The 26,195-nt window shown below is 39.8% G+C and overlaps 2 protein-coding genes across 2 annotated transcripts; both read left to right on the forward strand.

Annotated features, from left to right (window-relative positions):
* Nucleotides 1–651: 651 nt before the first annotated feature.
* Nucleotides 652–13,824, forward strand: mcm3 (minichromosome maintenance complex component 3). The gene is made up of 17 exons (XM_033649188.2): nucleotides 652–834; nucleotides 1,137–1,249; nucleotides 2,806–3,014; nucleotides 3,158–3,288; nucleotides 3,394–3,632; nucleotides 3,715–3,823; nucleotides 3,925–4,078; nucleotides 7,065–7,196; nucleotides 7,301–7,509; nucleotides 7,620–7,794; nucleotides 7,882–8,008; nucleotides 8,162–8,312; nucleotides 9,216–9,356; nucleotides 9,476–9,582; nucleotides 9,701–9,774; nucleotides 13,008–13,104; nucleotides 13,240–13,824. The coding sequence occupies exons 1-17, from the start codon at nucleotides 760–762 to the stop codon at nucleotides 13,436–13,438; spliced, it is 2,442 nt and encodes an 813-aa protein (XP_033505079.1). The 5' UTR covers nucleotides 652–759; the 3' UTR covers nucleotides 13,439–13,824.
* An 8,451-nt stretch (nucleotides 13,825–22,275) lies between these two features.
* Nucleotides 22,276–25,878, forward strand: il17a/f3 (interleukin 17a/f3). The gene is made up of 4 exons (XM_033649372.2): nucleotides 22,276–22,421; nucleotides 22,727–22,932; nucleotides 23,106–23,249; nucleotides 24,568–25,878. The coding sequence occupies exons 1-4, from the start codon at nucleotides 22,413–22,415 to the stop codon at nucleotides 24,695–24,697; spliced, it is 489 nt and encodes a 162-aa protein (XP_033505263.1). The 5' UTR covers nucleotides 22,276–22,412; the 3' UTR covers nucleotides 24,698–25,878.
* The last annotated feature ends 317 nt before the right edge of the window (nucleotides 25,879–26,195 follow it).

The raw sequence follows: 26,195 nt of genomic DNA on the forward strand, positions 1-26,195 counted from the left end.
ACCAGAGCCAAAATAACTTCACCCCCTTATCCCCTGACAACACTTAATTAACTGGCCTGTATTCACTGTTTTTGTTGTTTTGATATTGTTTTGTTTAAATAAATAAATAAATAAAATCATCAATAATTTCTAAAGGAAACTTATAGGAGTGAATTGAGGCATTGTTTGCACTGACCAAAATTCTTTATAATATTTGTTTACAGAGGACAGAGGACATTTTGGTAAAACCATAATAACAACAAAGATACATTGGGCTAAAAATGTACAAAATATCTGTGACGATGCACAACCAACATAAACAGAACTCTCTAGCTTTTAAATTTGATGTAAAACTATTTCCCTTCTTTTTAAACGTGTTTTTTCAGTGTATTGCCTATAATCCATTTGTCATTACCAAAATTCTTCAGGTCCTTGTTTATGTCGCCATCTCCTGGATAACCTGACTAACGCTTGGCTGGGTTATGCTTTTCCTCCTTTGTAACAGGCCGCCCCTTCCTGCTCCATTTTCGCGCGAGTTCTTTGAGGGGGCGGAGTTATGCGGTGTCACGGTGCATTTTATTGGACGGCGGTACATTTACCCGCCGACTATGCAAAGCGTACGTGCCGAGTTGACCAATCGCATGTTACGCTCTACTTGTAGCCGGCACGCAGTGGCGCGAAAACTCTACAGTGTGTGGTTTGACGGCAGCAGAGTACATACGGTACCAAACTCTGTGCAACCCTTCAAGATTTTTACAGTATAATAAATAATCGCTTATAATGGCAACCGACGTCGTAGACGACCGTGAGATGAGGGAGGCTCAGAGGGATTACCTGGACTTCCTGGACGACGATGTAAGTCTGACTTTAATCCGGTTTGTTCTGGGGTGGAATGAGAAACCATGCGGTCATAACAAAAGAACTGCTCTTCGTTTGGCTGGTTTGTAACAATAATCGCTGTTGACAGTCAAATGACATTAGTTTGCAAATGCTAACGTGACTGTGAAGCCTGGGGCAACAGTTGAGTGTGTTTTGAGTTTAGCTAATTGTGTTTAGTCAGTCATAAACTGATGCATATTTCCTTTGAGCCCGGTTATATCATATTGTTCTGCGTTAACAATTGAAAAACACCGAGCCCTTCTGCCCGTTCCCTGCAGCAAGACCAGGGGATCTACCAAAGCAAAGTCCGGGACATGATCGGTGAGAATAAAGCTCGACTCATCGTCAACATCAACGACCTGAGGAGACGCAACGAGGCCCGGGCTGCAAAGTAAGGAACCAAACTCTCTCTCTGTGCATTGGCACTGACACATTACATTTCGGCGTCTTTATAAGGGACCGTTCGTTATTTATGAGAGGGGAGGGGTGGTGCAAATTGGGGCACATGAAATATTCTGTTAAGCACTTTCAATTTTGACTTAGGGCAGGGGTACATACAACTTTAAATGGTTAGATGCTGTTTTTATTTTACATTCCCTCTTAACCCCTGGCAGGTTTGTGGGCATGTAAACTGTAAAAAAAACAAACAAAAAAAATCCACTATTTACAGTATCATAGCCAGAAACACATGCAGCACACGGTGTTCTGTAGCATGTTGTAGAGGCCCTGGCTACATAACTGATTTACACCCCGATCACACAGAAAGTGTTTTGCAGGTTGCAAAACATGAGGCACACCGCACTGCCTTTTTATTTTAATTGAATGCCACTAATAAAAAACGCTTGCAACAGGTTTCTATTGTTGCCAGGCAACTATACCATCACATCCTTACCCTAACCTTCCTGTGTAATCAACACACCATCTATTTATTTATTTCACAGTTATTAGTATGTAGTTCCTAAATGTTCAGGCAGAGGAGACTTGCTGTAGCTCTGGTTGAGGGTGAGAGGCTGTCAGCAAATAGCACAGGGACACAGATCTGTGTGGGTACATGACAAAAAAAAGATGGTGGACCACAGGGAGAACCACCAGTTGGTCCAGGAGCTTTACCTTGGTGATGGCAGTTTCACGTACTGCACTTAAATGCTTCCACACCTGCTGTTTTCTAATGCGATGGTGGTAACTGCGGTTTGTTAGGTCATATAGCTCTGGGTATCCAACAACCCAACCACCAGTTTCTCCTCCATTGTTAACCAGCTGTAAACTTCTTGTCCCAACCACCTGTTCCCCCCGTTAAAGGGGGGGAGTTTTTCCTTATCTGCAGTGAGGGTCCTAAGGACAGAGGGATGTCATACGCTGTAAAGCCCTCTGAGGCAAATTGTGATTTGTGATATTGGGCTTTATAAATAAAATTGATTGATTGACCACAGATGGCCCGCCTCTCAAATCATCCAACTGGACAATGGGACAATAGTGGAGATGACGTAGGGTGCTTCTCTGCTCTGAGTTGATTTTTCAACTCAAGGAGTTCAGAGTACTCCGGCAAATACGGCAGGCACCTAGAGTGGAGAAGCATGAGGCGCATAGCGATGCTGAAACAGCGAGCAAAACGCTTCATTCTCATTAAATCTTCTAGAGTTTCGATGTGTTATTATTTCTGTATGTAACAACAAAAAAAGCAAAGTTGCACCGATCGATCGACTGCTGACTAGAATCACGCGATTTTCAGCTTGATTGGCCATGTGCGGTGACTGGCCGGTTAGTCTCGGATAATTTAATAAAGGATGCTGCTAACTGTTTCATGTAAGTGAATGGAAAATGCTAAAACAATTAGGGCCATGGGGGGCAGCTTTGGCATCATGCACGGATCAGCAGGTCTGAGTTTAAAACATTTGGATTTTGAAATCAGCCACGCCCACGACTCAAATGTTTTATCCTCTCTGCCAGACTGATGAACAATGCCTTTGAGGAGCTTCTGGCATTCCAGCGAGCTCTGAAGGATCTGGTGGCCTCAGTGGACGCCACCTACGCCAAGCAGTATGAGGAGTTCTTCATCGGCCTGGAGGGCAGCTTTGGCAACAAACACGTCACCCCCCGGACCCTGACCTCCCGCCTGCTGGGCAGCATGGTGTGTGTGGAGGGCATCATCACCAAGTGTAAGTAGATGTTAATTTTCCTTGTCTTTGGGGATCACTGCTTGTCTCTTTGACTGCTTTATACTTGATAAAATCTTTGAATGTTTCCCTTTCAAGGTGATATTAAGAACATTTATCATTACTCCCTTCACATTCTTCTTCAGGTTCTCTGGTGCGTCCGAAAGTAGTGCGCAGTGTCCACTACTGCCCAGCCACCAAGAAGACAATGGAAAGGAAGTACACTGACATGACCTCACTGGACGCCTTCCCCTCCAGTGCTATCTACCCCACCAAGGTAGCTATGCTCAGAAAATGTGTGTGCTTACTGTTTGACCAAAACAGATCGTGGTCCTGATTTTTCACACATCTTTACTCCCTCTGTTTCCGCGTCTTTGGACAGGATGAGGAGAACAACCCTCTGGAGACAGAGTTTGGTCTCTCCATCTACAAGGACCACCAGACCATCACAGTGCAGGAGATGCCTGAGAAAGCCCCCGCTGGCCAGCTGCCCCGCTCTGTGGACATCATCCTGGACAATGACCTGGTGGACATGGTCAAACCAGGAGACAGAGTGCAGGTCATCGGAACATATCGCTGCCTGCCTGGCAAGAAGGGAGGATTCACCTCTGGCACATTCAGGTGAGATGGGATAAAACATGTACTAAAGTTGCTGAGTTTGTCGTTGTTCTCTGTTAGTAGTTTTCCATCCGTTTCTCCTCAGGACCATCATGATAGCCTGCCACGTCAAACAGATGAGCAAGGAAGTGTCCCCCCTCTTCTCCGCAGATGATATAGCCAAAATCAGGAAGTTCAGCCAGACTCGCTCCATAGTAAGGCCTCACTTTTCCTTCCTTGTTGCTCATAGCTGCTCAAGCTTATGAAAAGGATCTCACTTTAACTAAAAAAATTCTACTTTTGTGTTTTTACTTAGGATGTGTTTGATCAGCTGGCTCGCTCCCTGGCTCCCAGCATTCATGGCCACGAGTACATAAAGAAGGCCATCCTTTGCATGTTGCTGGGCGGTGTGGAGAAGGTGCTGGAGAATGGATCGCGCATCAGAGGAGACATCAACATCCTGCTCATCGGTACTGTTGTTTCTTCAATTAATGAATTGAACTCTTAATGTTATATGTTATCAGTTCAGTCCTACTAAAGTCTGATTTAGAGTTGCACAAAGGCTCTAAGCAGAGCCTATGCCCCAGCCTCTGCAAGTGGTTGATGGTGTTGTGAACATTTATACTTGTGTGTGGTGTATCTGCATCTCTCTGCAACTGCACTGCCAAAATGCTAGACTTTACATTAGTGTTACGTTACCTGCCACTCGATGGTAGTTTCATAATGCCGGCTGGAGTTTATGAATGCCGTAACAAACGGTAGTTGGACTTGGCATTTGTGAACACTGCTCCATGCACTTCTGTTTGTGTCTGTATGCCATCTTGTATTGAGACAACGATGTTTACACCAGTGAAATGTTAAGAAATAAAGTACCAAAGTTCAGACCGTAACGCATAATATTAGTGTATTACAATACATGAGAACATGACTGACCTATATACTGATGAAGCAAATAATTCAAAAGAGAAACTAATATAATCAAAATAAAGTATAAAAACAGGCTGTCTTAAAAATATCTTGTAAAAGTGTCTTGAGAATCAGAAACAGAAATACTTTATTGATCCCTGAGGAGAAATTGTGATTCCATACAGTCGCTCTGATGTAAAGAATAGAGAATTATCACAAGTAAGATGAGAGTATGAAATGTAAATATGTGCAAATAAAATAAAATAGAAATAAAAATGTGCATTATGCTCCAATGTTTAACACTAGTAGGTAAGATATTAGGAATAAAAATATCCTAACTGTGTAAATTGTAAATTGTGTAGATTCTTTTATAAGTGTCCACAAAGAGTGAGCTCAGTTCAGTAGAGTCATGTCCATATTTCTCACAGATATCCTGTGTAAGAGGGCACACAAGTATATGTTCTTCATTGTGTATGCCAGTCTTACAGTAACACACGTTGTTCTGGTGGTGTACAGCTCCACCTCCCAATTTGCACTCGCAATCTGTGAGAGGACAACCGGAACCATGTAAAGGTTATTTTTAGATGGTCTTCAATGTACGGTGTATTGCTGGTATAGAGTGGATGAATATGTATCTGGGTTGGCTTAGTAGGTGTGGTATCTTGGTCCCTCTTTAGATCTTAATTTTTCAGTCATCTCTCTATGTCACTCTCAATGTGATCTTATTTCTCCTTTATTCTCCGTGATTCTCTTTTCTCGTCATTTCTAGAACATACCACAAGGGGTCATCTGGCATGCTCTGACACTGCTTTTCTCTCACAAAAGCAAGAAGTATCGCACTCAGAAATATTTTGTTATATACCATAATGCGCACTAAAACCAATACAATAAAAACAACTAACTATGAGAATGAACATAAGAAATTATATGCGTTATATGTTGAATATATACACTGAAAAGGTGTTGGTGAGAATAAATCACTCTACCAAGAAATATTGCACAGTTGAAGAACTGCAGACTTTTCCTCCACTCATATGAAGCCAGGAACAACAGCAACATTTAATAACGGTACAAAATTCAGCTCCATTATAACTCACAAGGTTCACAGACAAAACTTTGTCTTATACTAGACCTGTTTTACCCACAAAAACAACATGCTAATGTTAAGGTGATTTTAAAATCAGCTGGAGATCAACACTGAAATAACCAAGGGGTCCAGCTTAAGTTTAAAAAAAAATCACAAAAATTTAAATAGTTACAGTACTAAAAACCTACCAGTGGTGTTGTAAGCAATGAGTTAAAATACCAAAATACTGCGTACAAAAAAAAATGTAATGTCAAAGAAAAATGACAATATAGTGTTGCGACGCTGTAGCTCTGCTCTTTTGCGTCAGAAGTCCACTCGTTCACAGGCGACCAGCTGGCAGTCACTCATCCACAGCACCATTACTGGCTTACATCCGGCTTACAAGTCGAGTAGGGGGACACTTAATTGGGCAGAGCTCTCAACTCTGCAGGATGGTTGTGATGAGATGTAGTGCTGTGGCTGCTGGTTTCTCCTGCACCGGTTTCTCTGTTTCTCTGCCTGGTCAGACACACCTTGGCCTATTTATTGCCATATTTTTGTTGCTTAAGGCCCTCCTCACTGCCACATCATTGGTTTTAGTCCAAAACAGTCTTGTCTGGTTGGGTGGCCACCTTGTCACACCTTGAGACTTTTCTACCAGATGCAGGTATTTGACAGTGATTGAGTGGGACAACAGCAGGAAGTAAAACTTACTAAAATCACAGCAGCTGTGGCTAACTAAGTAGAGCGGGTAGTCAGATCAGCAGTTCAATCCCTGACTCCCCCAGGCTGCATGTCCAAGTATCTTTGGGAAAGATACTGAACCCCAAATTGCTCCTGATGGCTGTTCCATCGAGGTGTGTGTGTTTAAAAAAAAAAAAAAAAAAAAAAAACTGTAGCAGGCAGCACCTTGTATGGTATCCTCAGCCACCAGTGGGTGAATGTGTGTGTGAATGTGACTTGTGGTGTAAAAAGCGCTTTGAGTGGCCATAAGACTAGAAACGCGCTGTGCAAGTGCAAGTCAATATGATAATAAAATAAAAGCATGCAAATAAAAACAGCAAAACCAAACACGATACAAACATGCAAGATAAAACACAGCAACATATAAAAGCACTACAAAATATAAAAACACACAGCAAAGATAAAACACAATAAAACTAGCACTTCCACATTGTGAGACCTAGTGGAGTTTACCTCTGCTCATATGAAGCCAGGAGAAGACTTTAAATGCTGCTGTCCTTTGTTTCCACTGAGGGAATGGTTCCCAGTTTACAAAAATAAACAGGAGGTCTGCATCACTGTGACATGTGGTCACATTTCTGGGGAGGTGTACATCAGGCTATGGTGTAGGCCACCTAGAGCCTACGCTGTAGATACGGCGTTGATTCAGCACAGCAGTATAAACCCTGCTCAACCTGTCTGCTGCTCTCAGATGTGTTTGTGATATAGTGGTTAATGTCACATATCCATTTCTTTACCAGGGGATCCATCTGTAGCAAAGTCCCAGCTGCTGCGTTATGTACTTCACACAGCACCCAGGGCCATCCCGACCACTGGCCGTGGCTCCTCTGGTGTGGGTCTGACTGCTGCGGTCACCACTGACCAGGAGACTGGTATGACAAACAAACACATCCACTGTGCATGAACACACTGGCACACACACAAACTGGCACTAACTGTATCTCACATGTCGATTTTCGGTGTTTTTCTCCCCAAGGTGAGCGTCGTCTGGAGGCAGGTGCCATGGTGCTGGCTGATCGAGGTGTGGTGTGCATCGATGAGTTCGACAAAATGTCCGACATGGACCGCACGGCCATCCACGAGGTGATGGAGCAGGGCCGCGTCACCATCGCCAAGGCTGGCATCCATGCCCGCCTCAACGCCCGCTGCTCTGTGCTGGCAGCTGCCAACCCTGTCTACGGCAGGGTGAGCAACTCATCTCATAATACCTTGTTTGACATTTCAGTCAGTTGCAGGGTTTACTTAACTGTCTTTTTCCTCTCTCTGAAAATGTTAACCCTGCTCTGTCTTTGCAGTACGACCAGTATAAAACCCCCATGGAGAACATTGGCCTCCAGGACTCCCTGCTGTCCCGTTTCGACCTCCTGTTCATCATGCTTGATCAGATGGACCCTGAGCAGGACCGCGAGATCTCAGATCACGTGCTGAGGATGCACCGCTACCGCGACCCCCGTGAGCAGGAGGGAGCAGGTACTGTGCATCAGGACTTCTTAAAACTAATTTAGTGTTTGAGTAAACATATCTAAAATTGCATATGTCCTTGTTTTGTATTTTCAGCCATGGCTCTGGGCGGGACAGTAGACGTCTTGGCTACAGAAGACCCAGACGCAATCGCAGAGGAGCATGAGGAGCTGCAGATCTATGAGAAACACAACAACCTGCTGCATGGGAGCAAGAAAAAGAAGTAAGCACACAGTAACTGTCTCTCTAGGGACTAAAACACCTCTGTCAAATCTTTCTTCTCATTACCTTACAGATATGTCAGTGTGAAAAGAACAATAAACATCATGGCAACTGGTTCAAGTGTAGTGTAATAAGTAATGTTGTTTTGTTTCAGGGATAAGATTGTGAGTAAGGAGTTCATGAGGAAGTACATCCACATTGCCAAGGCTGTGACACCTGTGCTAACAGAGGAGGCAGCCAATCACATCGCAGAGGAGTACTCGAGGCTGAGGGGACAGGAGCAGATGGGTGCTGATATCGCCAGGGTGGGCAGGAGCATGCACACACCTTTTTATGTACACAAGAGGTTATTAAATATAGACGGAGTGTACTGATTAGACTTAGACTTGCACTATAGGGAGTGTACAGACTGAACTGACTAATATCTTCCTCTCTCTGTTTAGTTACACCTGGTAGGGTGGGACAACTTATGTCTTTATCATACTTATTGGTACATGTTAGTGACCTCGCATAATTCCCAGCATTATTCTGCCTAGTGTCAACTTGTGCAGGGGTCTTATTTTGACGGGTCACAGTGTGTGAAAGCACAGGTGTCACTGAACACATTAGCAATGACTCTGTTTTATTCCAGTGTCCCAAGAAGTCTCGATAGTGAACCAGCATGCACAAGACCCTGAAATTGAAGCAGCTTAATGGAACTGTCAGCTAACTGCTAAACTGCTAACATCTAACTTGAAGCACTTCTGGCCCGAGACGAGCCGGATCTGCTTTGATGTATTTCACTAAAACAGTACTTTATTTCACAACTTTATTACTTTAGCTTTATAATAACATTATGTTATTTAAATTTATATTAACAGTACTTGATTTAACTTTATTCTAACGGTAGTGAAGTATTTTAGTAGTCTACGGAAGTTTAGAGGAGATTTCAAAATATTGTGTATTGTGTGTCGCGATATAGCCTAAAAAATATTGCTTTATTTTTTATAGGTCATATTACCCAGACCTATTTACACATGTGCTTTTACTACTGTACAAGTAGTCAGAATCATGGGAATAATGGGTGAACTGTTTTCATAATTATGTATACTACTCAAAGGATCATTGTCATATCTTGTTGGAAACCATGCAGATACACAGCTCCTAGTAACTGATGGGTGAAGATTGTATTAGTGCGCTCTGACCTCGTTACCTCTCCTTCTCCTCAGACCTCTCCAGTGACCGCCCGTACGCTGGAGACTCTGATCCGTCTGTCCACAGCACACGCCAAGGCTCGAATGAGTAAAGCTGTGGAGCTAGAGGACTCAGAGGTGGCTGTGGAGCTCGTCCAGTTTGCTTACTTTAAAAAGGTTGGTGCTGCTCTGTCTGCAGAAGAATGGAATGATGTCTTTGTCCTCAAACACTGGGGCTAAAGTAATGCCAAATAATTCTGCAGTAACACGTCTGGGTTGTGTGGTATATCCTGCAGGTACTGGAGAAAGAGAAGAAACGGTCGAGACAGGAACGGGACTCTGGTTCAGAGGAGGAAGAGGATGAAGAGTCCACTCAGCATTCACAGAGAGCTACAAGGAAGAGGTAAACACTTACTGACACAGTGATACACATTTGATTTACAAAGTATATAAAAATAATAAAAAAAAAGCTTCCACTGTCACAGTCATTCCATAAGGAGACTAACTAGTGTGTCCTGCAGGGGGCGCCGTGGCTCTCAGGGCAGTGAGCCCTACAGCCCATATGACTTCAGTGAAGAGCAGGATGTCCCTGACAGTAAGTATCACTTGTATTACCTTCCCACACTGCTGCAGTCTGCTTTCACATTCTCACTGACTCATTCCACACACAACTCAACACTCAGTCTCTGTTTAGGACATCTACTTTCTCATATGGGGCGGGTTTCGTCTTTTAGTATTTTGTAAAACCATACTGTTCCTTTTTTTTTCCCCCTCTCAAAGAAACAGCAAAATAATAGGTTTGTGAATGATCTTATTGGATAAACCCAACTGAGTCTGACAGAATCCATTAATAGTAGCATTTTCCGTTTGCACTGAATATCCATCAAATATGGTCTTATGTCTCTGGAGCATTGACACTCTTCTCCATTCATGTTCACATGCATATTTACCTTGTGATGGATGTGCACATACAGGCAAGAACAAAACCAAAAAAGGCTTTTGATTGTCAGTTCATATACACCATCATGTATAGTATAACGTGCATGCAAATATATGGCCCAACTTCTGTTGAGCATCAATAGTGGAAAGCACTTTTCCATTGTACTTGACTTGAGTATCTTCATTTGATGTTACTTTATACATCTTCTCCATACATTTCTGTACTCGGTTTACCTCAGTTTATAAAAGATAATACATCGTGACGTAAAAGTTCCTAAAATGAGCTTCACCTCGACCAGATAACATTACGTAACTACAAAACGCTTTTTCATGTTTATACATCAGTGATTAATCCTATAATCTACAATACATTTTACACTTTAAAGCTGTAATTAGTAACTTTTCTGAAAATAGCTTTTTGGTCATATTTGCTTAAACTGTCTCTATGTCGAAACAGCATCTCATAAGACAGAAAAAAATCATGTCCCTCCTGTTCTTTGCACTGCTTCTAATTGCATTTGTCAGAACACTTTGCGGCTAAACGAAAACAACCAATCAGAGCAGAGTCTGTAACGCAGCTGTAAAATGAGAGTTTGCTCTGGCTGGTGGGCAGTGCTTAGTTTCAGCTCGACTGTTTCCAACATAGTGGGTTTTCATATTTTGAATGCAGGCTTTTAAAGGACCTGAACACTTTTATCACCTCTGCTGAAAATAGCAATATGCAGTGGCATGCCAAAGTTTTGGCACCCCTGGTCAAAATCTAGTTTACTGTGAATAGGAGTAGAGGATGAACTGATGTTCAAAAGGCATGAAGTGAAAGATGAAAATGCTCTTCAACATTGTAAGCAAGATCAGTGTATTATTTTTGTTTTTAGATTCACAATGTTAGAGTGGAAAAAAGTAAAGAAGCACCGTGCAAAAGTTTGGGCACCCCAAGACATCTGAGCCCTCAGACAACTTTTATCAGATTCTCAGACCATAATTGGCTTGCAAATTTCAAAGCTTTATAAATATTCTTACTCCTGAAACCTTGTCCCAACAATCAGCAACCATGGGCTCCTCTAAGCAGCTGCATAGCACTCTGAAAACTAAAATAATTGATGCCCACAAAGCAAGAGAGGACTATGAAAAGGTAAGTTGAGGTCTGGAAGACTAAAAACTTTCTGAGAGATTCCTGAGTGGAGGTACACTGTTGTACTGTGCAGTGACACCTGTACAAATATGACGTTCATGGAAAAGTCATGAGAAGAAAAACTTTTCCTGTGTCCTCCACAACAAATTTCAGTGTCACAAGTTTGCAAAGGAACATCTAAACAAGCCTGATGCTTTTTGGAAACAAGTCCTGTGGACTGATGAAATTAAAAAATAACTTTTAAGACACAATGGTATGTTTGGAGAAAAACTTTAATGAAAAGAACACCTGTCCAACTGTGTAACTCCAGAGTGGATCGATCATGCTTTGGGCTTGTGTTGCAGCCAGTGGCAAGGGGGAACATTTCACAGGAAGAGGGAAGAATAGATTCAGTTAGATTCCAGCAAATTCTGGAAGCAAACATCACACCATCTGTAAAAAAAAAAAAAAAAAAAAAAAAAAAAGATTAAGATGAAGAGATTATGGCTTCTACAACAGGGCAATGGCCCTTAACACACCTTGATATGACAATGGACTACCTCAAGAGGTGCAAGCTGAAGGTTTGCCATGGCCCTCACAGTCCCCAGACCTAAACATCATTAAAAATCTATGGATAGACCTCAAAAGAGCAGTGCATGCGAGACGGCCCAAGAATCTCACAGAGCTAGAAGCCTTTTGCAGGGAGAATGGGTGAACCCCCCAAACAAGAGCTGAAAGACTCTTCACTGGTTGCAAAAAGTGTTTAGAAGCTGTGGTACTTGTCAAAAGAGGCGCTACTAAGTACTAACTGTGCAGGGTGCCTAAACTTTTCCTTCAGACCCTTTCCCTTTTTTTGTTATTTTGAAACTGTAAAAGATTGAAATTAAAAAGTAATCTCGCTTAAAATATTTAAGAAATGTGTCATCTTTAACTTCATGCCTTTTGGAAATCAGTTCATCTTCTACTTACTTAACGACTCACAGTAAACAAAATTTTGACCAAGGGTGCCCTAGTCTCGCCACCAGACAATCAGAGATCTCCGCCTTCTGATAGTCTGAGGACACTCCTTTCTAAAGTGTGTTTAACACACCAGAGAAAACAGCCGTCAACAAAGCAACGCCTCTTGCATTTTTTAAAAGGACACCCCCTCCCGGAAATGTGCGCTCCCCCTTTTCTTGTCCGAGCTTGAAAATGGATGCCGAGAGATTAACCCACGTTTTATCAAACGTGTGCTCAGTCCACAAGATTGTGGAAATGAAGGACTTACGGCGACTATGTTTAAAACTTTTAATGCAGTCGGACTATGTTTACGCGCACAAGAGCTCAGCGAGCCACCGAAGGACCGCCCTGCAGATTAACTATTGGTTCTGCTACATAGGGAGTTTTTTTAAACTCTGAAATTGTATCCGCCCATCTAAACACAAAATCAGGGAGAAAGACATCAGTCTTTAGTTAAGCAAAGCGTCTAAAAGCTGACTTGTGAGTCTAAGGGTGCCCAAACTTTTACATGCCACTGTACATGGCATGCTTGACAAAGATGTGTAGTAACCAAGCAAAAGAGCGAAGGGTTCAAAGTGTTAAAATCTTCAACAAATTAATAATACTTTAAGATTATTTTTTTCCCTCTGATCTCTAATTTATTTAGTAATAAGTATTAAATGTTATGTAGAAAAAAATTTTAAAGTTTCAGGGGCTTGTGAGGGGTTTATGATAGCGTGAAGGTAAACCTGCTTCTTTGAATGTGTTTGAATTCTCACACTGGTCTCTCTGCTCTTTAGTTCAGGCCCGCTCCCCGAAACCAGCCAAGCCCCAGCGGGTGGAGGAGCCCATGGACGCCACATCACAAGCGGAAGACGCTGAACTCTCTGCAGAGAGGTGAGGGATTGATTCACACAGCCTGAAACAGCCAGATAGTTTCATGATCAGTGTTACCACCTGTTATAAGTTAGAACTGAGACAGGTGCTGACAGTGCGGTAATTTAATGTAATTCAATCTGTTTCCTCCACCAGGCTGAAGGAGTTCAAGTCCTCCCTGTTCTCAGTGTTCCAGTCTGCTCACGCTCAGTCCGTGAAGATGAAGGCGCTGATGGAAGACATCAACAAGGAGCGTCAGAGTTGCTTCACAGAGCCCGAGGTTCGCACAGCTTTGGCTCGCATGCAGGATGACAACCAGGTCATGGTGGCTGATGACATCATCTTCCTCATCTGAGGGAAGGGGAGAAATTGGTTAAATGGACTTTGAAAGAAACAGTGATTTATATTCAAATGTACATTCATTTTTGCATCCAATACCGGACACTTTGTATGCATGCAGCCTCTCTTTTCTTGTTCTTTCAAAATGCAGTCTCATGCTGAACACATTTAAAAATCAGTCAGGCACTTGACCGCCAATCTGCAACTCAAAACACAAAGCACCAGTCATTCTGAGATGGGTTGGATCCACTGTGCTGCATGTAGCAATGGCACCTGCTGTGTATTAGTACACCATTATAAGCACAGTATTATCTGGATTTGTATATAGTTGAAGAGACGTTTTGAAACTGTTCATTAACTGTAGTTGTGTATTAAAAAAAATAAAATGTAATGCTTTGGAAATGACTTTAGTTCTTAAATCAATTGACAGTACTACATTACAGCATGCTTCATACCTTTTTAAGGCTTATTTATTCCAACTGTTAGATACATATGGGGTGATGGACATGGATGGAGCCTTCGCTCCATACTTTGCACTCATTTCCTCTCCATTTGTGCACGTTTTCTAAAAGATTATCTGCACCATACCCATGGCATAAGCTCTGCATAGACATGTACCCTACACCAAAAACAATTTCCCACCACTGAGTTGATAAAGTCCTTAAATCAGACTTTCCTAAAGTTGTAAATATTATTCATAGTATACATCCTACAAAAATCACTGCATGCCTTATGCTGGTAAATTTGTGCTGTCATCTCCCAATTTTGGCAGTCAACCAACCCTGGCTGCATTTTATGTTGTGTGATACAATTTCCTGGAAATGGTTCGAGATGCTGGGAAACTTTGTGAGCTCTTCTGATTAAACATCTTCCTGCCTCTGTACCAGTGTGTTTACAAGAAGCATTTCACTTCATAGTTGATCAGGTTTACCCTGAGTCAGATTATATTTCAGGTGGTGGGGGTTCACAGCATTGTTGCACCCACACAGAGTAGACACACAGTATCTGACTTTCAGCCCCACAACTTAGCTGTGGCTCTGATGAGTGTAAAGATAGGGACATGTGCACCAAACAACCCCTGACGAGGAGCTAGCAACCACTACACCATCATCCAGGACACAGGAGGCTTCGACACCCACGGCTGACTCATATCACATATGGTATCAAAGGCCACAGCCTGCACCCTCCTTGCATCTATTACCTCAGCTAAGAACAAATAAAGTTTAGTTTTCTTTTAAAACTGGATGTTAATGGTAATTGGTTCTATGACCCTCTTAAGAAAAGCAGCAGGCAGATCAGCTGTAATTGCTTGTAAGTGTTGGTATTAAAGCTTCAGGAGAAGCTTGAGAAACCTGCCTTTTACGGTAATTATTGTACAAGTAGGTCAATGTGTCCCTTAGCTTTATGTCTTAAAGCAGTAGTAGAGAAATAGACTTAGAGACTGCAAAAGCGAAACAGCTAGCTTGCTCTGGCCTACCAGCACTTTTAAAGATCACTAAATTAACATGTAACATCTTGTTTGTTTAATTTATACAAAAATCAAAGTGTAAATACTTAAGTTGCGGTTTTATGAACGATTTTGCTAATTTTGGAAAAAAACAGGCTAATTTTTCCCCTGTCTCCAGTTTTTATGCTAAGCTAACTGGCCTTAGCTTCATATTTAACAAACAGATAAATAACTTGACAAGAAAGTGAATACTGGTAAATATACCTCCCAAACTGTCCCCATGTCACACAACATTTGCTTTAAGATTTCTTTTTTAACTATCAAATTGTCTCCTTAAACACTGAACTATGGATGGGTTGCACTATGTTCAAACTACTGTATATGGAAGAGTATTAGGGCCAGGGATAAACTGACCGCCAATCTGTAACACTATATCACTGTGTAGACTAATCTGATGTTTAAGTCTATAAACACAATGACTGAACAAACGTTACTATTTCTGTGTGTTTTGTAATTAACATGGTTATTGTAGATTAGCTGGGCTAACCGTTAGCTGTTAACGTTAACGTTAGCCATTAGCGGTGTCTGTAATAACCATAGACTGCATAAAAATGAGGTAATAACTCAATAAACTGTCTGTGAATAAAATATTTTTTTCAGCGGATATCTTAGTTACATGATTGAGCTAGCAAAGCAGTTTTGATATGTGTGGTATTTATTCAGTTTTGGGAAATCACGATGTCTAGAAAGCAGCAGTGGCTGCAGCTGACAGGGACAGTTAGTAAAGCTAACATCAGGACATTATCTGTTAAAAGCCTCCCGTTGTCAGATATGACATGAAACTACTCCAGTTAGCTCAATCATGTTGTAACTAAGACATCCGCTGGAAAAAATATTTTTTTCCACATTGACGAGACGGCGTTTTGGGTGGAGCAGTCGCTATGGACGCGGAGCTTGCTGTTTCTGTAGGTACACATTTCCTGGGGACACCTGACCGTCTCGGCCACGCCCCCTCCATTGTGATTGGCTTAAGCGCAGCATGTTCAAAGTCAAAGCCCCCCCCCCCCATCTGTACTTGTCTTTCACCCAGGGCTCTTTACAGATTCTACAATGTAAATTGCAGAATCTGTCTTGAGAGATTAATCCTTGTGAAGACAATATCTCAAGAACACCTTTAGGATATTTTTTTGAATTTGACACAAATGTCCACTTTGACTGAAAAATAAACTCATTAGAATTTTGAGGTCAAGGTCAGTGTGGCCTCACAAAATATGTTTTTGGCCATAACTCAAGAATTTATATGCTAACTATGACAGAACTTCACACAAATGTCTACTATGATGAAATAATGAAGTGATGACATTTTATATTCAAAAGGTTAAAGGTCAGCTTCACTGTGACATCATAATGTTCTGCATAGAAAACTCTTTATTCAGTGTCATATTTCAGGAACAGAAGGGGCGACATTTGGTCAGATACTGAATTGGTGACACTAATTTTGGGTGCCCACCTTGAAACTGTGCTGATTGTGTAGATCTTCTGTGCTGTCAGGGTTACGGTGGGTGCAAAGCATCCATGTTTTCACAGAAATTGATGTAAACTGTAAGAGAAACTTGACTTGTACACTGAGGCACATAGTTTTCTTTTATTTGTTTTTTGAAAATAAAGTGATATTGTAAAGAAGGTTAAACTTTCAGTCTTAGTTTCAGCCATAAGAAAAAATAAAGATTTTATTTATTTTTTTTTTACAATTCAAGAATAAAGTCAAAATGCAGAGAATAAAGTTGAAATATCATTTTGAGAATAATGATTAAATATTTAAAATATTTAGAATACACTTGATTAAATGGAACTTTTGAGAATAAATCAAACTACTAGCACATATGGCTGCTTCTACAAAATGCCTAGTGTTGATGAATCGTTGAATTGACGAAATTCAGAAGTGGTTTTAGTAACAAGGCAATGTTTCCTCTTTAAATGCATGAACACAGGTTGGTAATACAGATTAGGACTTTAGAATTGTGCCGATAATGTTAATAAGACGATAGCAAACAAACTTGAAAGAGGTGGCCACATTTTTGCAAACTGAAATGGATTAAACAGATGGAAAGGTATTGATAGATTCGCCTGCATGCAATACAGAGAGAACATGTTGTATCACAAGACACACTTTGATGAAGCAGAGGTGTTGACTTTATCTTGACATTTTGACTGTATTCTCGAAATAGTATTTCAGCTTTATTCTCAACATTTCAACTTTATTCTAAATGTTTTGGCTCTATTCTCAACATTTTGACTTTATTTTCGACATTATGACTTTATTTTCTATATTTTGACTTTATTCTTGACATTTTGACTTGTTCAACATTTTAACTTTCTTCTCAACATTTCGACTATATTCTCAACATTACCACTTTATTTTAAACATTTTAACTTTTTTCTCAACATTTTGACTATATTGTCAAAATGCAAAAAAAAAGCTGCCAGGACACTATTGTAATCCTAGGTATTCTTCTTCTTTCTTCTTCTTCTTCTTCTTCTTCTTCTTCAAATCATACTTCCCATGGGTGAAAACTCACCACCCACACATCTCCTCCCACAGTTATTGCACAATTGACACCAAACTTGCTACAGAGCATCTTCAGACTGTCCTACAAAAACTACGTTTCTCAGATTTTTGATTTATCAAAAATTGAGCCTACAGTGCATCAAAATGTTTGACTGTAAATGGTACTGTAAACATATACATGCAAATTCTTGCTAAATAAATCTTTAATGTTCATGAAAAAAATGACAAAATTCTAGAGTCATGGTAGATGATGTGTGGCAAATTTCAGAATTTTATCTCAAAAACTGAATTTTTGACAGCATTTTGAATTTTGCTCTAATGTGAACAATTGGAGTCAATGCAAAAATGGCAAATTTAAACATCAGTTTTTCACTTATGGAGCAAATCAATCATTATTACAAACAAATTACCAACATCTCCATGCTGTCTAGATGCAATATGTGTATTTTCAGATTTTTCTCTTAATAACTGAATTTTTTACAGTGGTTTCAAATCTGCCTTTCCATGCACAGATGGCTGCTTTCCTACACAACAGTGAATGGCTTACTCAATTTGTGAAGCCACTGTTGAGTTGCTACTTGCCAATTAGCTCAGAGCGGTAGATGACCGTCTTAGGTTCCAGAGGTTGAGGATTCAAGCCTCAACTGGTGCAGAATCCACATTGTAATGTAAACATCTTCTTGTGCTCCAGTTTACTGCTTAAAATTGCCTGAGCATGACTGATCACTGTGCAGCATCTTCAAGTCTTCTTCCTGCGAGAAAATCTGCCTTCTCGTGCTTGAAAATAATCCAAACTTTGCACAAAGATCCAGTGTCAATACTTCAGTGTGAAACCATCTGAGGCTTCTCACTTTGCACATAGCTCAACTAGTTAAACATCAGTTTTTCACTTATGAAGCAAATCAATCATTGTTAAAATAAATTACCAACATCTCCATGCTGTCTAGATGCAATATGTGTATTTTCAGATTTTTGTTTCGACAACTGAATTTTTGACAGTGGTTTGAAATATGCTTTTCCATGCATGGACGGCTGCTAAACCTGCATGTCTGGCTTAGTCAATTTGTGAAGCTACACATGAATTGTCACTGACTACTTACCTCAGTGAGATAGAAATTGATCCTTAGTCTCAGAGGTTGTGAGCTCAAGCCTCAGCTGATGCAAAAGGCAGATTGTGTTGCTAAATTCCTAAATATCTTCCAATTCTTCTGCTTGTTGCTCAGAATTGCCTAAAAATGCCCAGACCCGACCCATCGCTGCAACTATAATTAGGTTTGCTTTTCATTTAAACAAATATTCCACCACAGCCAGCCCTAACTATAAGCTTTATCAAAGAGCAAAGTCTTAAGTCTAGTCTTAAATGTGGAGACGGTGTCTGCCTCCCGGACCGTAACAGGAAGATGATTCCACAGGAGAGGAGCCTGATAGCTGAAGGCTCTGGCTCCTGATCTACTTTTGGAGACTTTAGGAACCACGAGTAACCCTGCGTTCTCAGAGCGCAGTGTTCTGGTTGGATAATATGGCACTATGAGCTCTCTAAGATATGACGGAGCTTGACCATTTAGAGCTTTATAAGTTAACAGTAGGATTTTAAATTCAATTCTGGATTTTACAGGGAGCCAGTGCAGAGAAGCTAAAACAGGAGAAAAATGATCTCGTTTCTTAGCTTCTGACAGTACACGTGCCGCTGCATTCTGAATTAGCTGGAGAGTTTTTAAAGACTTACTAGAGCTACCTGATAATAAGGAGTTACAGTAATCCAGCCTAGTAGAGGTATAAAGCAGCATAAAATTGACATACTAAAGTACAGTACAAGTTACAGGTACTTAGTTACTTCCTACCACTGACTTTCATCCTTCTGTACCAAATGACTCATAAATAAACTTTTAATATGTTAGAATCCGTCAGCATGTCTCAGCACTGCACCCCAGTGCTTTGATCCCAGGACATTTTATTCATCTGCTCCAAGGATTTAACATCAGTGATCTGCATCAGGCTGTAATCTGTCGTGTGTGGTTTATTTTCTTCTTTCCCTTTTATTTGTTGCACTATCCAACATTATTATTTTGTCTTTTGACTGATTATTTATCAGTTAGACGTAAAGCACTTTGTACCATGCTTGTGTTGAGAGGCCATAATTATAAATGAACTTTACTTGACTGTCATTTGGTATCGAGTCAAATTTCACCACTGGGAAATAAATGCTGCTCACTATTATGTAACAGAGCTGACTGAAAACTTCACTGGGAATAAATGGGAACAGAGGAAGTGCTTTTTGGCAAATGATTATAGAAAGTATATTAAAAGATGGAAAGCATGTAGCTCTGCTCAAGTTAAGCTGAATTCACAGTGAAACTAAAAACAGGCAGAGTGATTTCTCAGGCTTTTGGTTAGAATGATATAGTAGATGCCTACAACCTGCAAGATGGATGGGCAGCTGTGGAGTCAAAATTGTGCAACTGGTATACCTTTTAGATTTTACCTTTTATTTTTTCATTTACTTATGTGTCTTCATGAGTTAATTGGGTTAGTTTCTAAAAGACAAACTTGAACAGTCTTTGAAAGTGCTGTATGCAACTCTGAAAAAGGATAGTTGATTGTTGAGCCTCATTCCCAGTTTGTCAAATAATGATGCTTTGGGTTAGTGGTTTGGTGGGACTACCAACCCAAAGTGCCTCTATTTGACAAGCTGCTATAATCAGCACTATAATGTATCAGTTAACTATGAGTATTGTGAAAGCAGTGACCCATAGAGACGAACCCACAGAGTATGTATCATCTGCAAATTGCATCGCTTTACTGGGATTATTACAAGCTAGTGTCAATGATAGATGCACTTCACAGGCCCATCGCCACACTAGATTGTATGTTTTTACAGAATGGAGAAGAACACCGCTTCATCATAACTCCATTAATCAAATTTCTACATTTATGGCAAGTTATCTTGGTTATTCATCAACAGTCAGTTTTGTGCATCTATTCGCTTTTATTTTCTGTATGCGAGGAACATATTCTAGAACAGTTTTTAGCAGAGCTCAAAAGTCTCAAAGTGTTTGGGCATCTCATTCTAAACAATTTGTCTTTACTTCACTGTACCTCCGGTTCAGCTGTGCTCTAGTTAGCAGGCTCCTTACTCATATAATGCCTGAAGAGAGAAAATGTTATCACACACTTTGCCTCTGAAAAGTAGTTATGCTGATTAATTACCAGAACCCTCGTCAGCATTTCCCTGACCTACATTGTTTAGACTGGGTTTGCCGTGTGTAGGTGTAAGTGTGCTTTATATGACTCGGATAAATAAATCAGAGTTTAGGCTGTTCACAGTTATGAGTCTCAGCTCGTTCCCTAAAGGTATAATGTAAAGATAATAGGTAATAGGTCCCAGTGTGACCCTATTTCAAACTGAGATCGGAGACAGATTTTCTCAAAGGACATCACAAATTATTGTTGATAAAAATCCCCTTTGGTCTGGTTTGTACACTGAAAGAAAATGTCCCTGTTTGAGTCGCAGGTTTTCACATCAATTTTTTGTCTATTAACTATAAACTTTTTTTGCCATAAAAGCAAAAAGTAGAGTATTGTTTTCACAGCCACATCAAAAAGGTTCATAGGTGAACTAACATTTTCACACCTTTTGACAGGATGCAACAGGTCACACATATGTAGCTTATATGGCTTTTCACACTTTAACATTTCCACACAGGGGACTTTTTGCTTTTTCTATGCACTGTGACTTAACCCTTTGAATTCTGCAATAGAAATTGTTCACCTGGGTCTACATTGTTGTTGGTTTTTTTTTGCTTATTGTGAAGTAATTTCTTGGAGTATCTTTAAATGTTTCATATCCCTAAAATCAGTATAACCTTAAAAGGCTACGTAAGTCTATAAACCATACTAATTGAATTTACTAAAAAGTCTTGAAATTGTGTCATAAAAAGATGCAACAATTGGACATTTTTTCATCAGATTTTATAAAATAAATACACAAAACATATTGATCCAAAAGATTTATAAATGTAGAAACAAACAAAATATTTTATAACACTCCACACTTAATTGAACTATTAGCATTATTTTGTTTTTGAGATATGCTCATTCTTATGAGAGTGAAAAGGTGTTCCTGCTTCTTCTGGCACCACATTGCGTGTGGTGCAAAACCATGTGAAACAACACAGTTTTGCACCACAGGCAAGGTGGTGCAGTGGCGTCATTAATATTGTACAATGTGACGACATGAAGGACAGAAGCCATTTGTGGTTTTTATTATATATATATATATATATACACACACACACACACACACACACACACACACACACACAAGAGTATGCAAACAATGTCCCTTGGCCATTACAGAGAAATACCAGCATAATTACCGCAAAACACTATGTTTGCACGGCAGGTAAGGTGAGGTCATGACGCGATGACAGGGAAGAAAGTAGGCCTAGCTGTCTAATGCTAAAAGAATGAATGTTCCAGCTATTACAGTTATAGCTAGTTACATTTAAACAGGATCATGCAAACAACCATCTCCTGTGGCCACCTGCAGGAGGTCCATTTTTCAAAAGGTTAATTATGACAGATCAAAATGAGGGCAAGTAAAGAGAACAATGCACAGTACAAAAAAACCCAAAAACAAAACAAAAAACAACCAACCAAACAAAAAAGATCAGCATAAGCTGAGGATTGAGATCATGAACTGCATACATAGATAGAGAAGAAAAAGTGATGGGGATGTTGATAGGCATAGGCAATAAAGAAATGCTGACACCAAAGAGACAAAGCTTTATCTCCAGATCAAAATGTGTATCTTTAAAATCAGTGACAGTCATAACGGAAATGCACTGCGGATCTTGCCAACACACACCAGCACGCTCTGCCTGCGTATAAACACAGAGAGAATGTAGACATAACAAGACAGCAGAGCAGCGCTCCACAGAGTAAGCTGGGCTCTGCAGGGGACACGACACAATCATGCTGCTGGTGAGTGCTTATCTTTAGTCGTATCATCATGAGATTACTTTTATTTTTTATATGACATATTGTGACATGTTCTGCTGGATGTGAGCACATTTTATAAAAAGTTACTGTATCATTTGACTTTTGACTCCAAACTTAATGTTGGTCATAACATTGTATAGCAAATCATATAAGACTCTTCTGTCCTTGAGAACTGTGTGTTCTATATCACCCAAGCATTCACACAGTAATCTCATTTTCTTTTCAGCTGCCGTTGATTTCTCAGGTCTTCTAACAGATAAAGCACTTACTGGTGTTCTTGTGTTCAGGTGTTGAGAACTCTCCTGGTGCTGGGCCTTGTCACGCTGTTGCACGGTGCAAGGAAAGGCCAGGCACTTTCCTTGAAGTCGGGTAAGGGTATCAAATTGAAGGGCAAGACAGTGAGACTGATCCTGGATTCCTCAGTGCAGTCCCAGATTGCCAGCATGTCTGCCTCTACCATCGCTAATATGTCTCTGTCACCATGGACGTACAGGTGAGGGATCGCGGATGTCTGAGAGCCCTTCAATTTTCTTGCTTTACTGCATTGCTTTACTCCAATTAGTGCCAAAACCACTTTTCATCGTTCCACGATTCATCCAGTTAACAGCTTTGAAACTCATAAAGCCTGGAATCCCAAATATAAATACTGGTTTTCTCCCTCTCCAGAGACTCCTATGTGGAATCTCGGTTGCCTCGGCGGATTTCTCATGCTCAGTGCCTGACCTCTGGCTGTCTTAGCTTGCAGGGGGGAGGTGAGGATGTAGCCCTGCAGGCCAAACCTATCTACTACCAGGTGCTGGTCCTCCACAGGTGAGCTACTGCAGTTGTCATTTTGGCTTCTGCTTTTGTTTCTAATGCAAGTTACAGTGCTGTAATTATTCTTATGCTTCAAGAATACACAAGTTCATTGAGTGGGCTCAGGTCAACCAGGTCAAGTGAATGTAATTTGGAGAGCATTTTCTCTTTTAAACTGATGCATTTCCTGTTGAATCAAGCTGCTGGGCAGAGGATATTTTAAACTGATGCAGAGGCACTACATAAATAATAATCAGTTTTTATTGCCGGGATTTTAATACATACTAGTGCAAACTTGGGTATAAATGTACTGTTTTCCAAGTGGAATATTATTCATGTACATGTACAGTTAACAGTAAAATAAATTATTTGGTCTATATTTCAATTACGTGTAAAAATTCCATTGATATGAGTCAAGTATTTTTAAAATAAACCAGATAAGTACCATTTATATAATTAAATCAAATAAAACTAAGATGAATTGACTATGGGATTCATTTGTCTATTGCTCATAGAATTTACCTAATTCACTTTAATAAAGTTTATGTAAGTACTGTTAATAAATTTTGTGTGTTTCAAATATGATGAATTTCAATCAAAGAATTAACTGACAGTTGTTACATTAACTTTATTAAAATGAACTTGGTAAATTCTATAGGCTATAGTTAAATAAATCCTCACATTTTCTGCATCTCAGTTTTAATTATATAAATTGTATTTTTCTGGCTTATGTTAGAATTACTTAACTTAAGTAACTGAAATACATAACCTGACAAAAAAACTAAAACTTTTTCTTTGTAAGAACAGAGAAAATAGTATTTTTAGGTATTCCTTATTGAGTAAAGCTACATATAGTAGGATGAATAGTTGATAGATCAGTTGGAAAATGTCCCTTTTATTATGGCTTGAAGTGGTGGAATGTGAAAACTAAAAGTAATCTGGAGTTAATCATCCACTGTCAAACACTGAGGTTACAGTCTGCACTGCCTTAAGACTTCAAACTGAAATGCTCTGGAATGCTATGCATGGCTAAAATCCCCAGCCCCTTCTAAATGTTTATTTCAAAGACAGTAATAGCTTTCTGTTTTCTCTTTCTGACTGACCTGTCATTGCTCTATACAGAGTGAAAACTGTATAAATAATTTGATATTTTTAACAGATGTTGCATTTATTGTATTGTACTGAACAGAAACTCACTGAGCTGTGTTAGACTGACTTCCCTGTAACACTTGCTAATGTCATTTCCCTGTCTTTTGTAGTCACATCCACTACAGTCCAGTTTGATTTCATTTAACACTGTAAGATTATAATGATCTCATCTGTATATATGTAGAGTCCAAAGACAACAGCCCGTTAAGAAAGGACGGAGGAAGAGGAGGATGAAGTATGACTTCAGACTGGGGACAGAGTTGATCACAGTGGGCTGTACCTGTGTGCTGCCCAGTGTTGTCCCACAGCAGTAACACAGAGGACACTTCTCATGTTCGCAGCTGTGTCATCATTCTATACATGTTGCTTTTATCACTTTATTACTCAAACGTGTGAAGCAATATTGTCTTAAGTTATCACTGAATCAAATAACTGTGTAATGTATTCTACACACATATATTGCTGTGCCACAGCAAACTGCAAAGACCTGTGTTTCTTTCTGACCCCTAGTGGTGGAAAATTCTTACTGCAGTTTTAACCTGTCAGGTGTTTGGCAGACACATTAACCATGTGTCATTTTCTCAGGGCAACTGAGTCATGAAAGGCCTGTTGATGGAAATACATATTTTTATATGCTGAAATTTTTGTATGTTTTTTTAATATATATATTTGTCTTATCTTATTTCTCTTATGTATCATGGTTAATTTGAATCACATTTTACTCTGTTCTTAGTTTATTGTAAACAATATGAAAATGCTTTATTAAAGTTTTTAACCCAATTTTGATGTGTAGTTGGGCTGTGAATAATTATTGTATATTTTGTACAATGGGGCATAGATTTCTAGATTGTGTAGTTTATTTCTTAAAAGATATTTATGTTATGATATTTACATGCAGTGACTAAAATTATATGTCCCATATTAACTCATTAGCTTCCAGTAAAAGTTAACTCCATATATTCATGTGTTTAACTTTATATCATGCTTATGCATATTTGTGGAATGTATTATGATCATATTATAATGTTTCATGGCTTTGATTTATGGAGCAAAGAAAAGTAATCTCATATAGGGGTGCATAATGCCTACAGGCTTAGGGGTTAGGGGTTTGGGTTAGGGAAAACCCACGATAGTTTAAGGTCAAAGACTCTTAGTCAAAACTTTGTACAGACTAGTGATAGTCAAATCAAGCCAGATGAACCTTTTTAAGAACCTTTTTTAGATTTTTCTGAGCCCACGAGATGGCACTCTTGGTTTATAGCAAAAGGCTCAAGGAGTAGCAATTCAGTGTGACTCAACCCTTTGATAAAAAGAGCACACCTGAAATGCAAGACCCAGGGTAAGGTTTAATACTACAGGTTACAGAGTTCTGTTTTGGGGCCAGCCAAACAAATTATTGTCATTTTAAAGAGCAGCCATGAACTGGGATCTGAGGAAATGTTGCATTTGCATTAGCAGTAACTTATACAGCATTAATTTCTGTGAATGTCACCCTTGAAACCCTGTTCTTCATTCTGCAAATACATAAATATTGCAGTACTTTCATCAGTGGGCCTTAGGCTCAAGCACCATTGTGTTACTTCATGTGGTGTTAGTAAGTTAACTAACATTTATTTAGCCTAAATGAAAGTCTTTGAGATATTTACTTAAACTTTACATTACTGTTACATTTACATAACATAATGTACTTACATCAAATCAAAGTATACATAAATTATTTTTGTCTCAAATATTTTTTGTGTCATTTTAGGTAGTTCTTATCCAATGATTTGTGTTCAAGCGTTCGTTTTTCTGATAAGTTTGGTTTTAACA

The sequence above is a fragment of the Epinephelus lanceolatus genome, chromosome 13, assembly GCF_041903045.1.
Source record: "Epinephelus lanceolatus isolate andai-2023 chromosome 13, ASM4190304v1, whole genome shotgun sequence".
Classification (NCBI taxonomy): domain Eukaryota; kingdom Metazoa; phylum Chordata; class Actinopteri; order Perciformes; family Serranidae; genus Epinephelus; species Epinephelus lanceolatus.

What these genes read in the sequence shown, in the direction of transcription:
- mcm3 (XM_033649188.2), top strand. Translation starts at nt 760, where the DNA reads ATGGCAACCGACGTCGTAGACGACCGTGAGATGAGGGAGGCTCAGAGG. An exon ending in CCGTGAGCAGGAGGGAGCAG is followed by an intron (nt 7,795 to 7,881) that starts GTACTGTGCATC and finishes TTGTATTTTCAG; the next exon opens with CCATGGCTCTGGGCGGGACA. An exon ending in AGAGCAGGATGTCCCTGACA is followed by an intron (nt 9,775 to 13,007) that starts GTAAGTATCACT and finishes TCTGCTCTTTAG; the next exon opens with TTCAGGCCCGCTCCCCGAAA.
- il17a/f3 (XM_033649372.2), top strand. An exon ending in CTGTCACCATGGACGTACAG is followed by an intron (nt 22,933 to 23,105) that starts GTGAGGGATCGC and finishes CTCCCTCTCCAG; the next exon opens with AGACTCCTATGTGGAATCTC. An exon ending in CAGGTGCTGGTCCTCCACAG is followed by an intron (nt 23,250 to 24,567) that starts GTGAGCTACTGC and finishes GTATATATGTAG; the next exon opens with AGTCCAAAGACAACAGCCCG.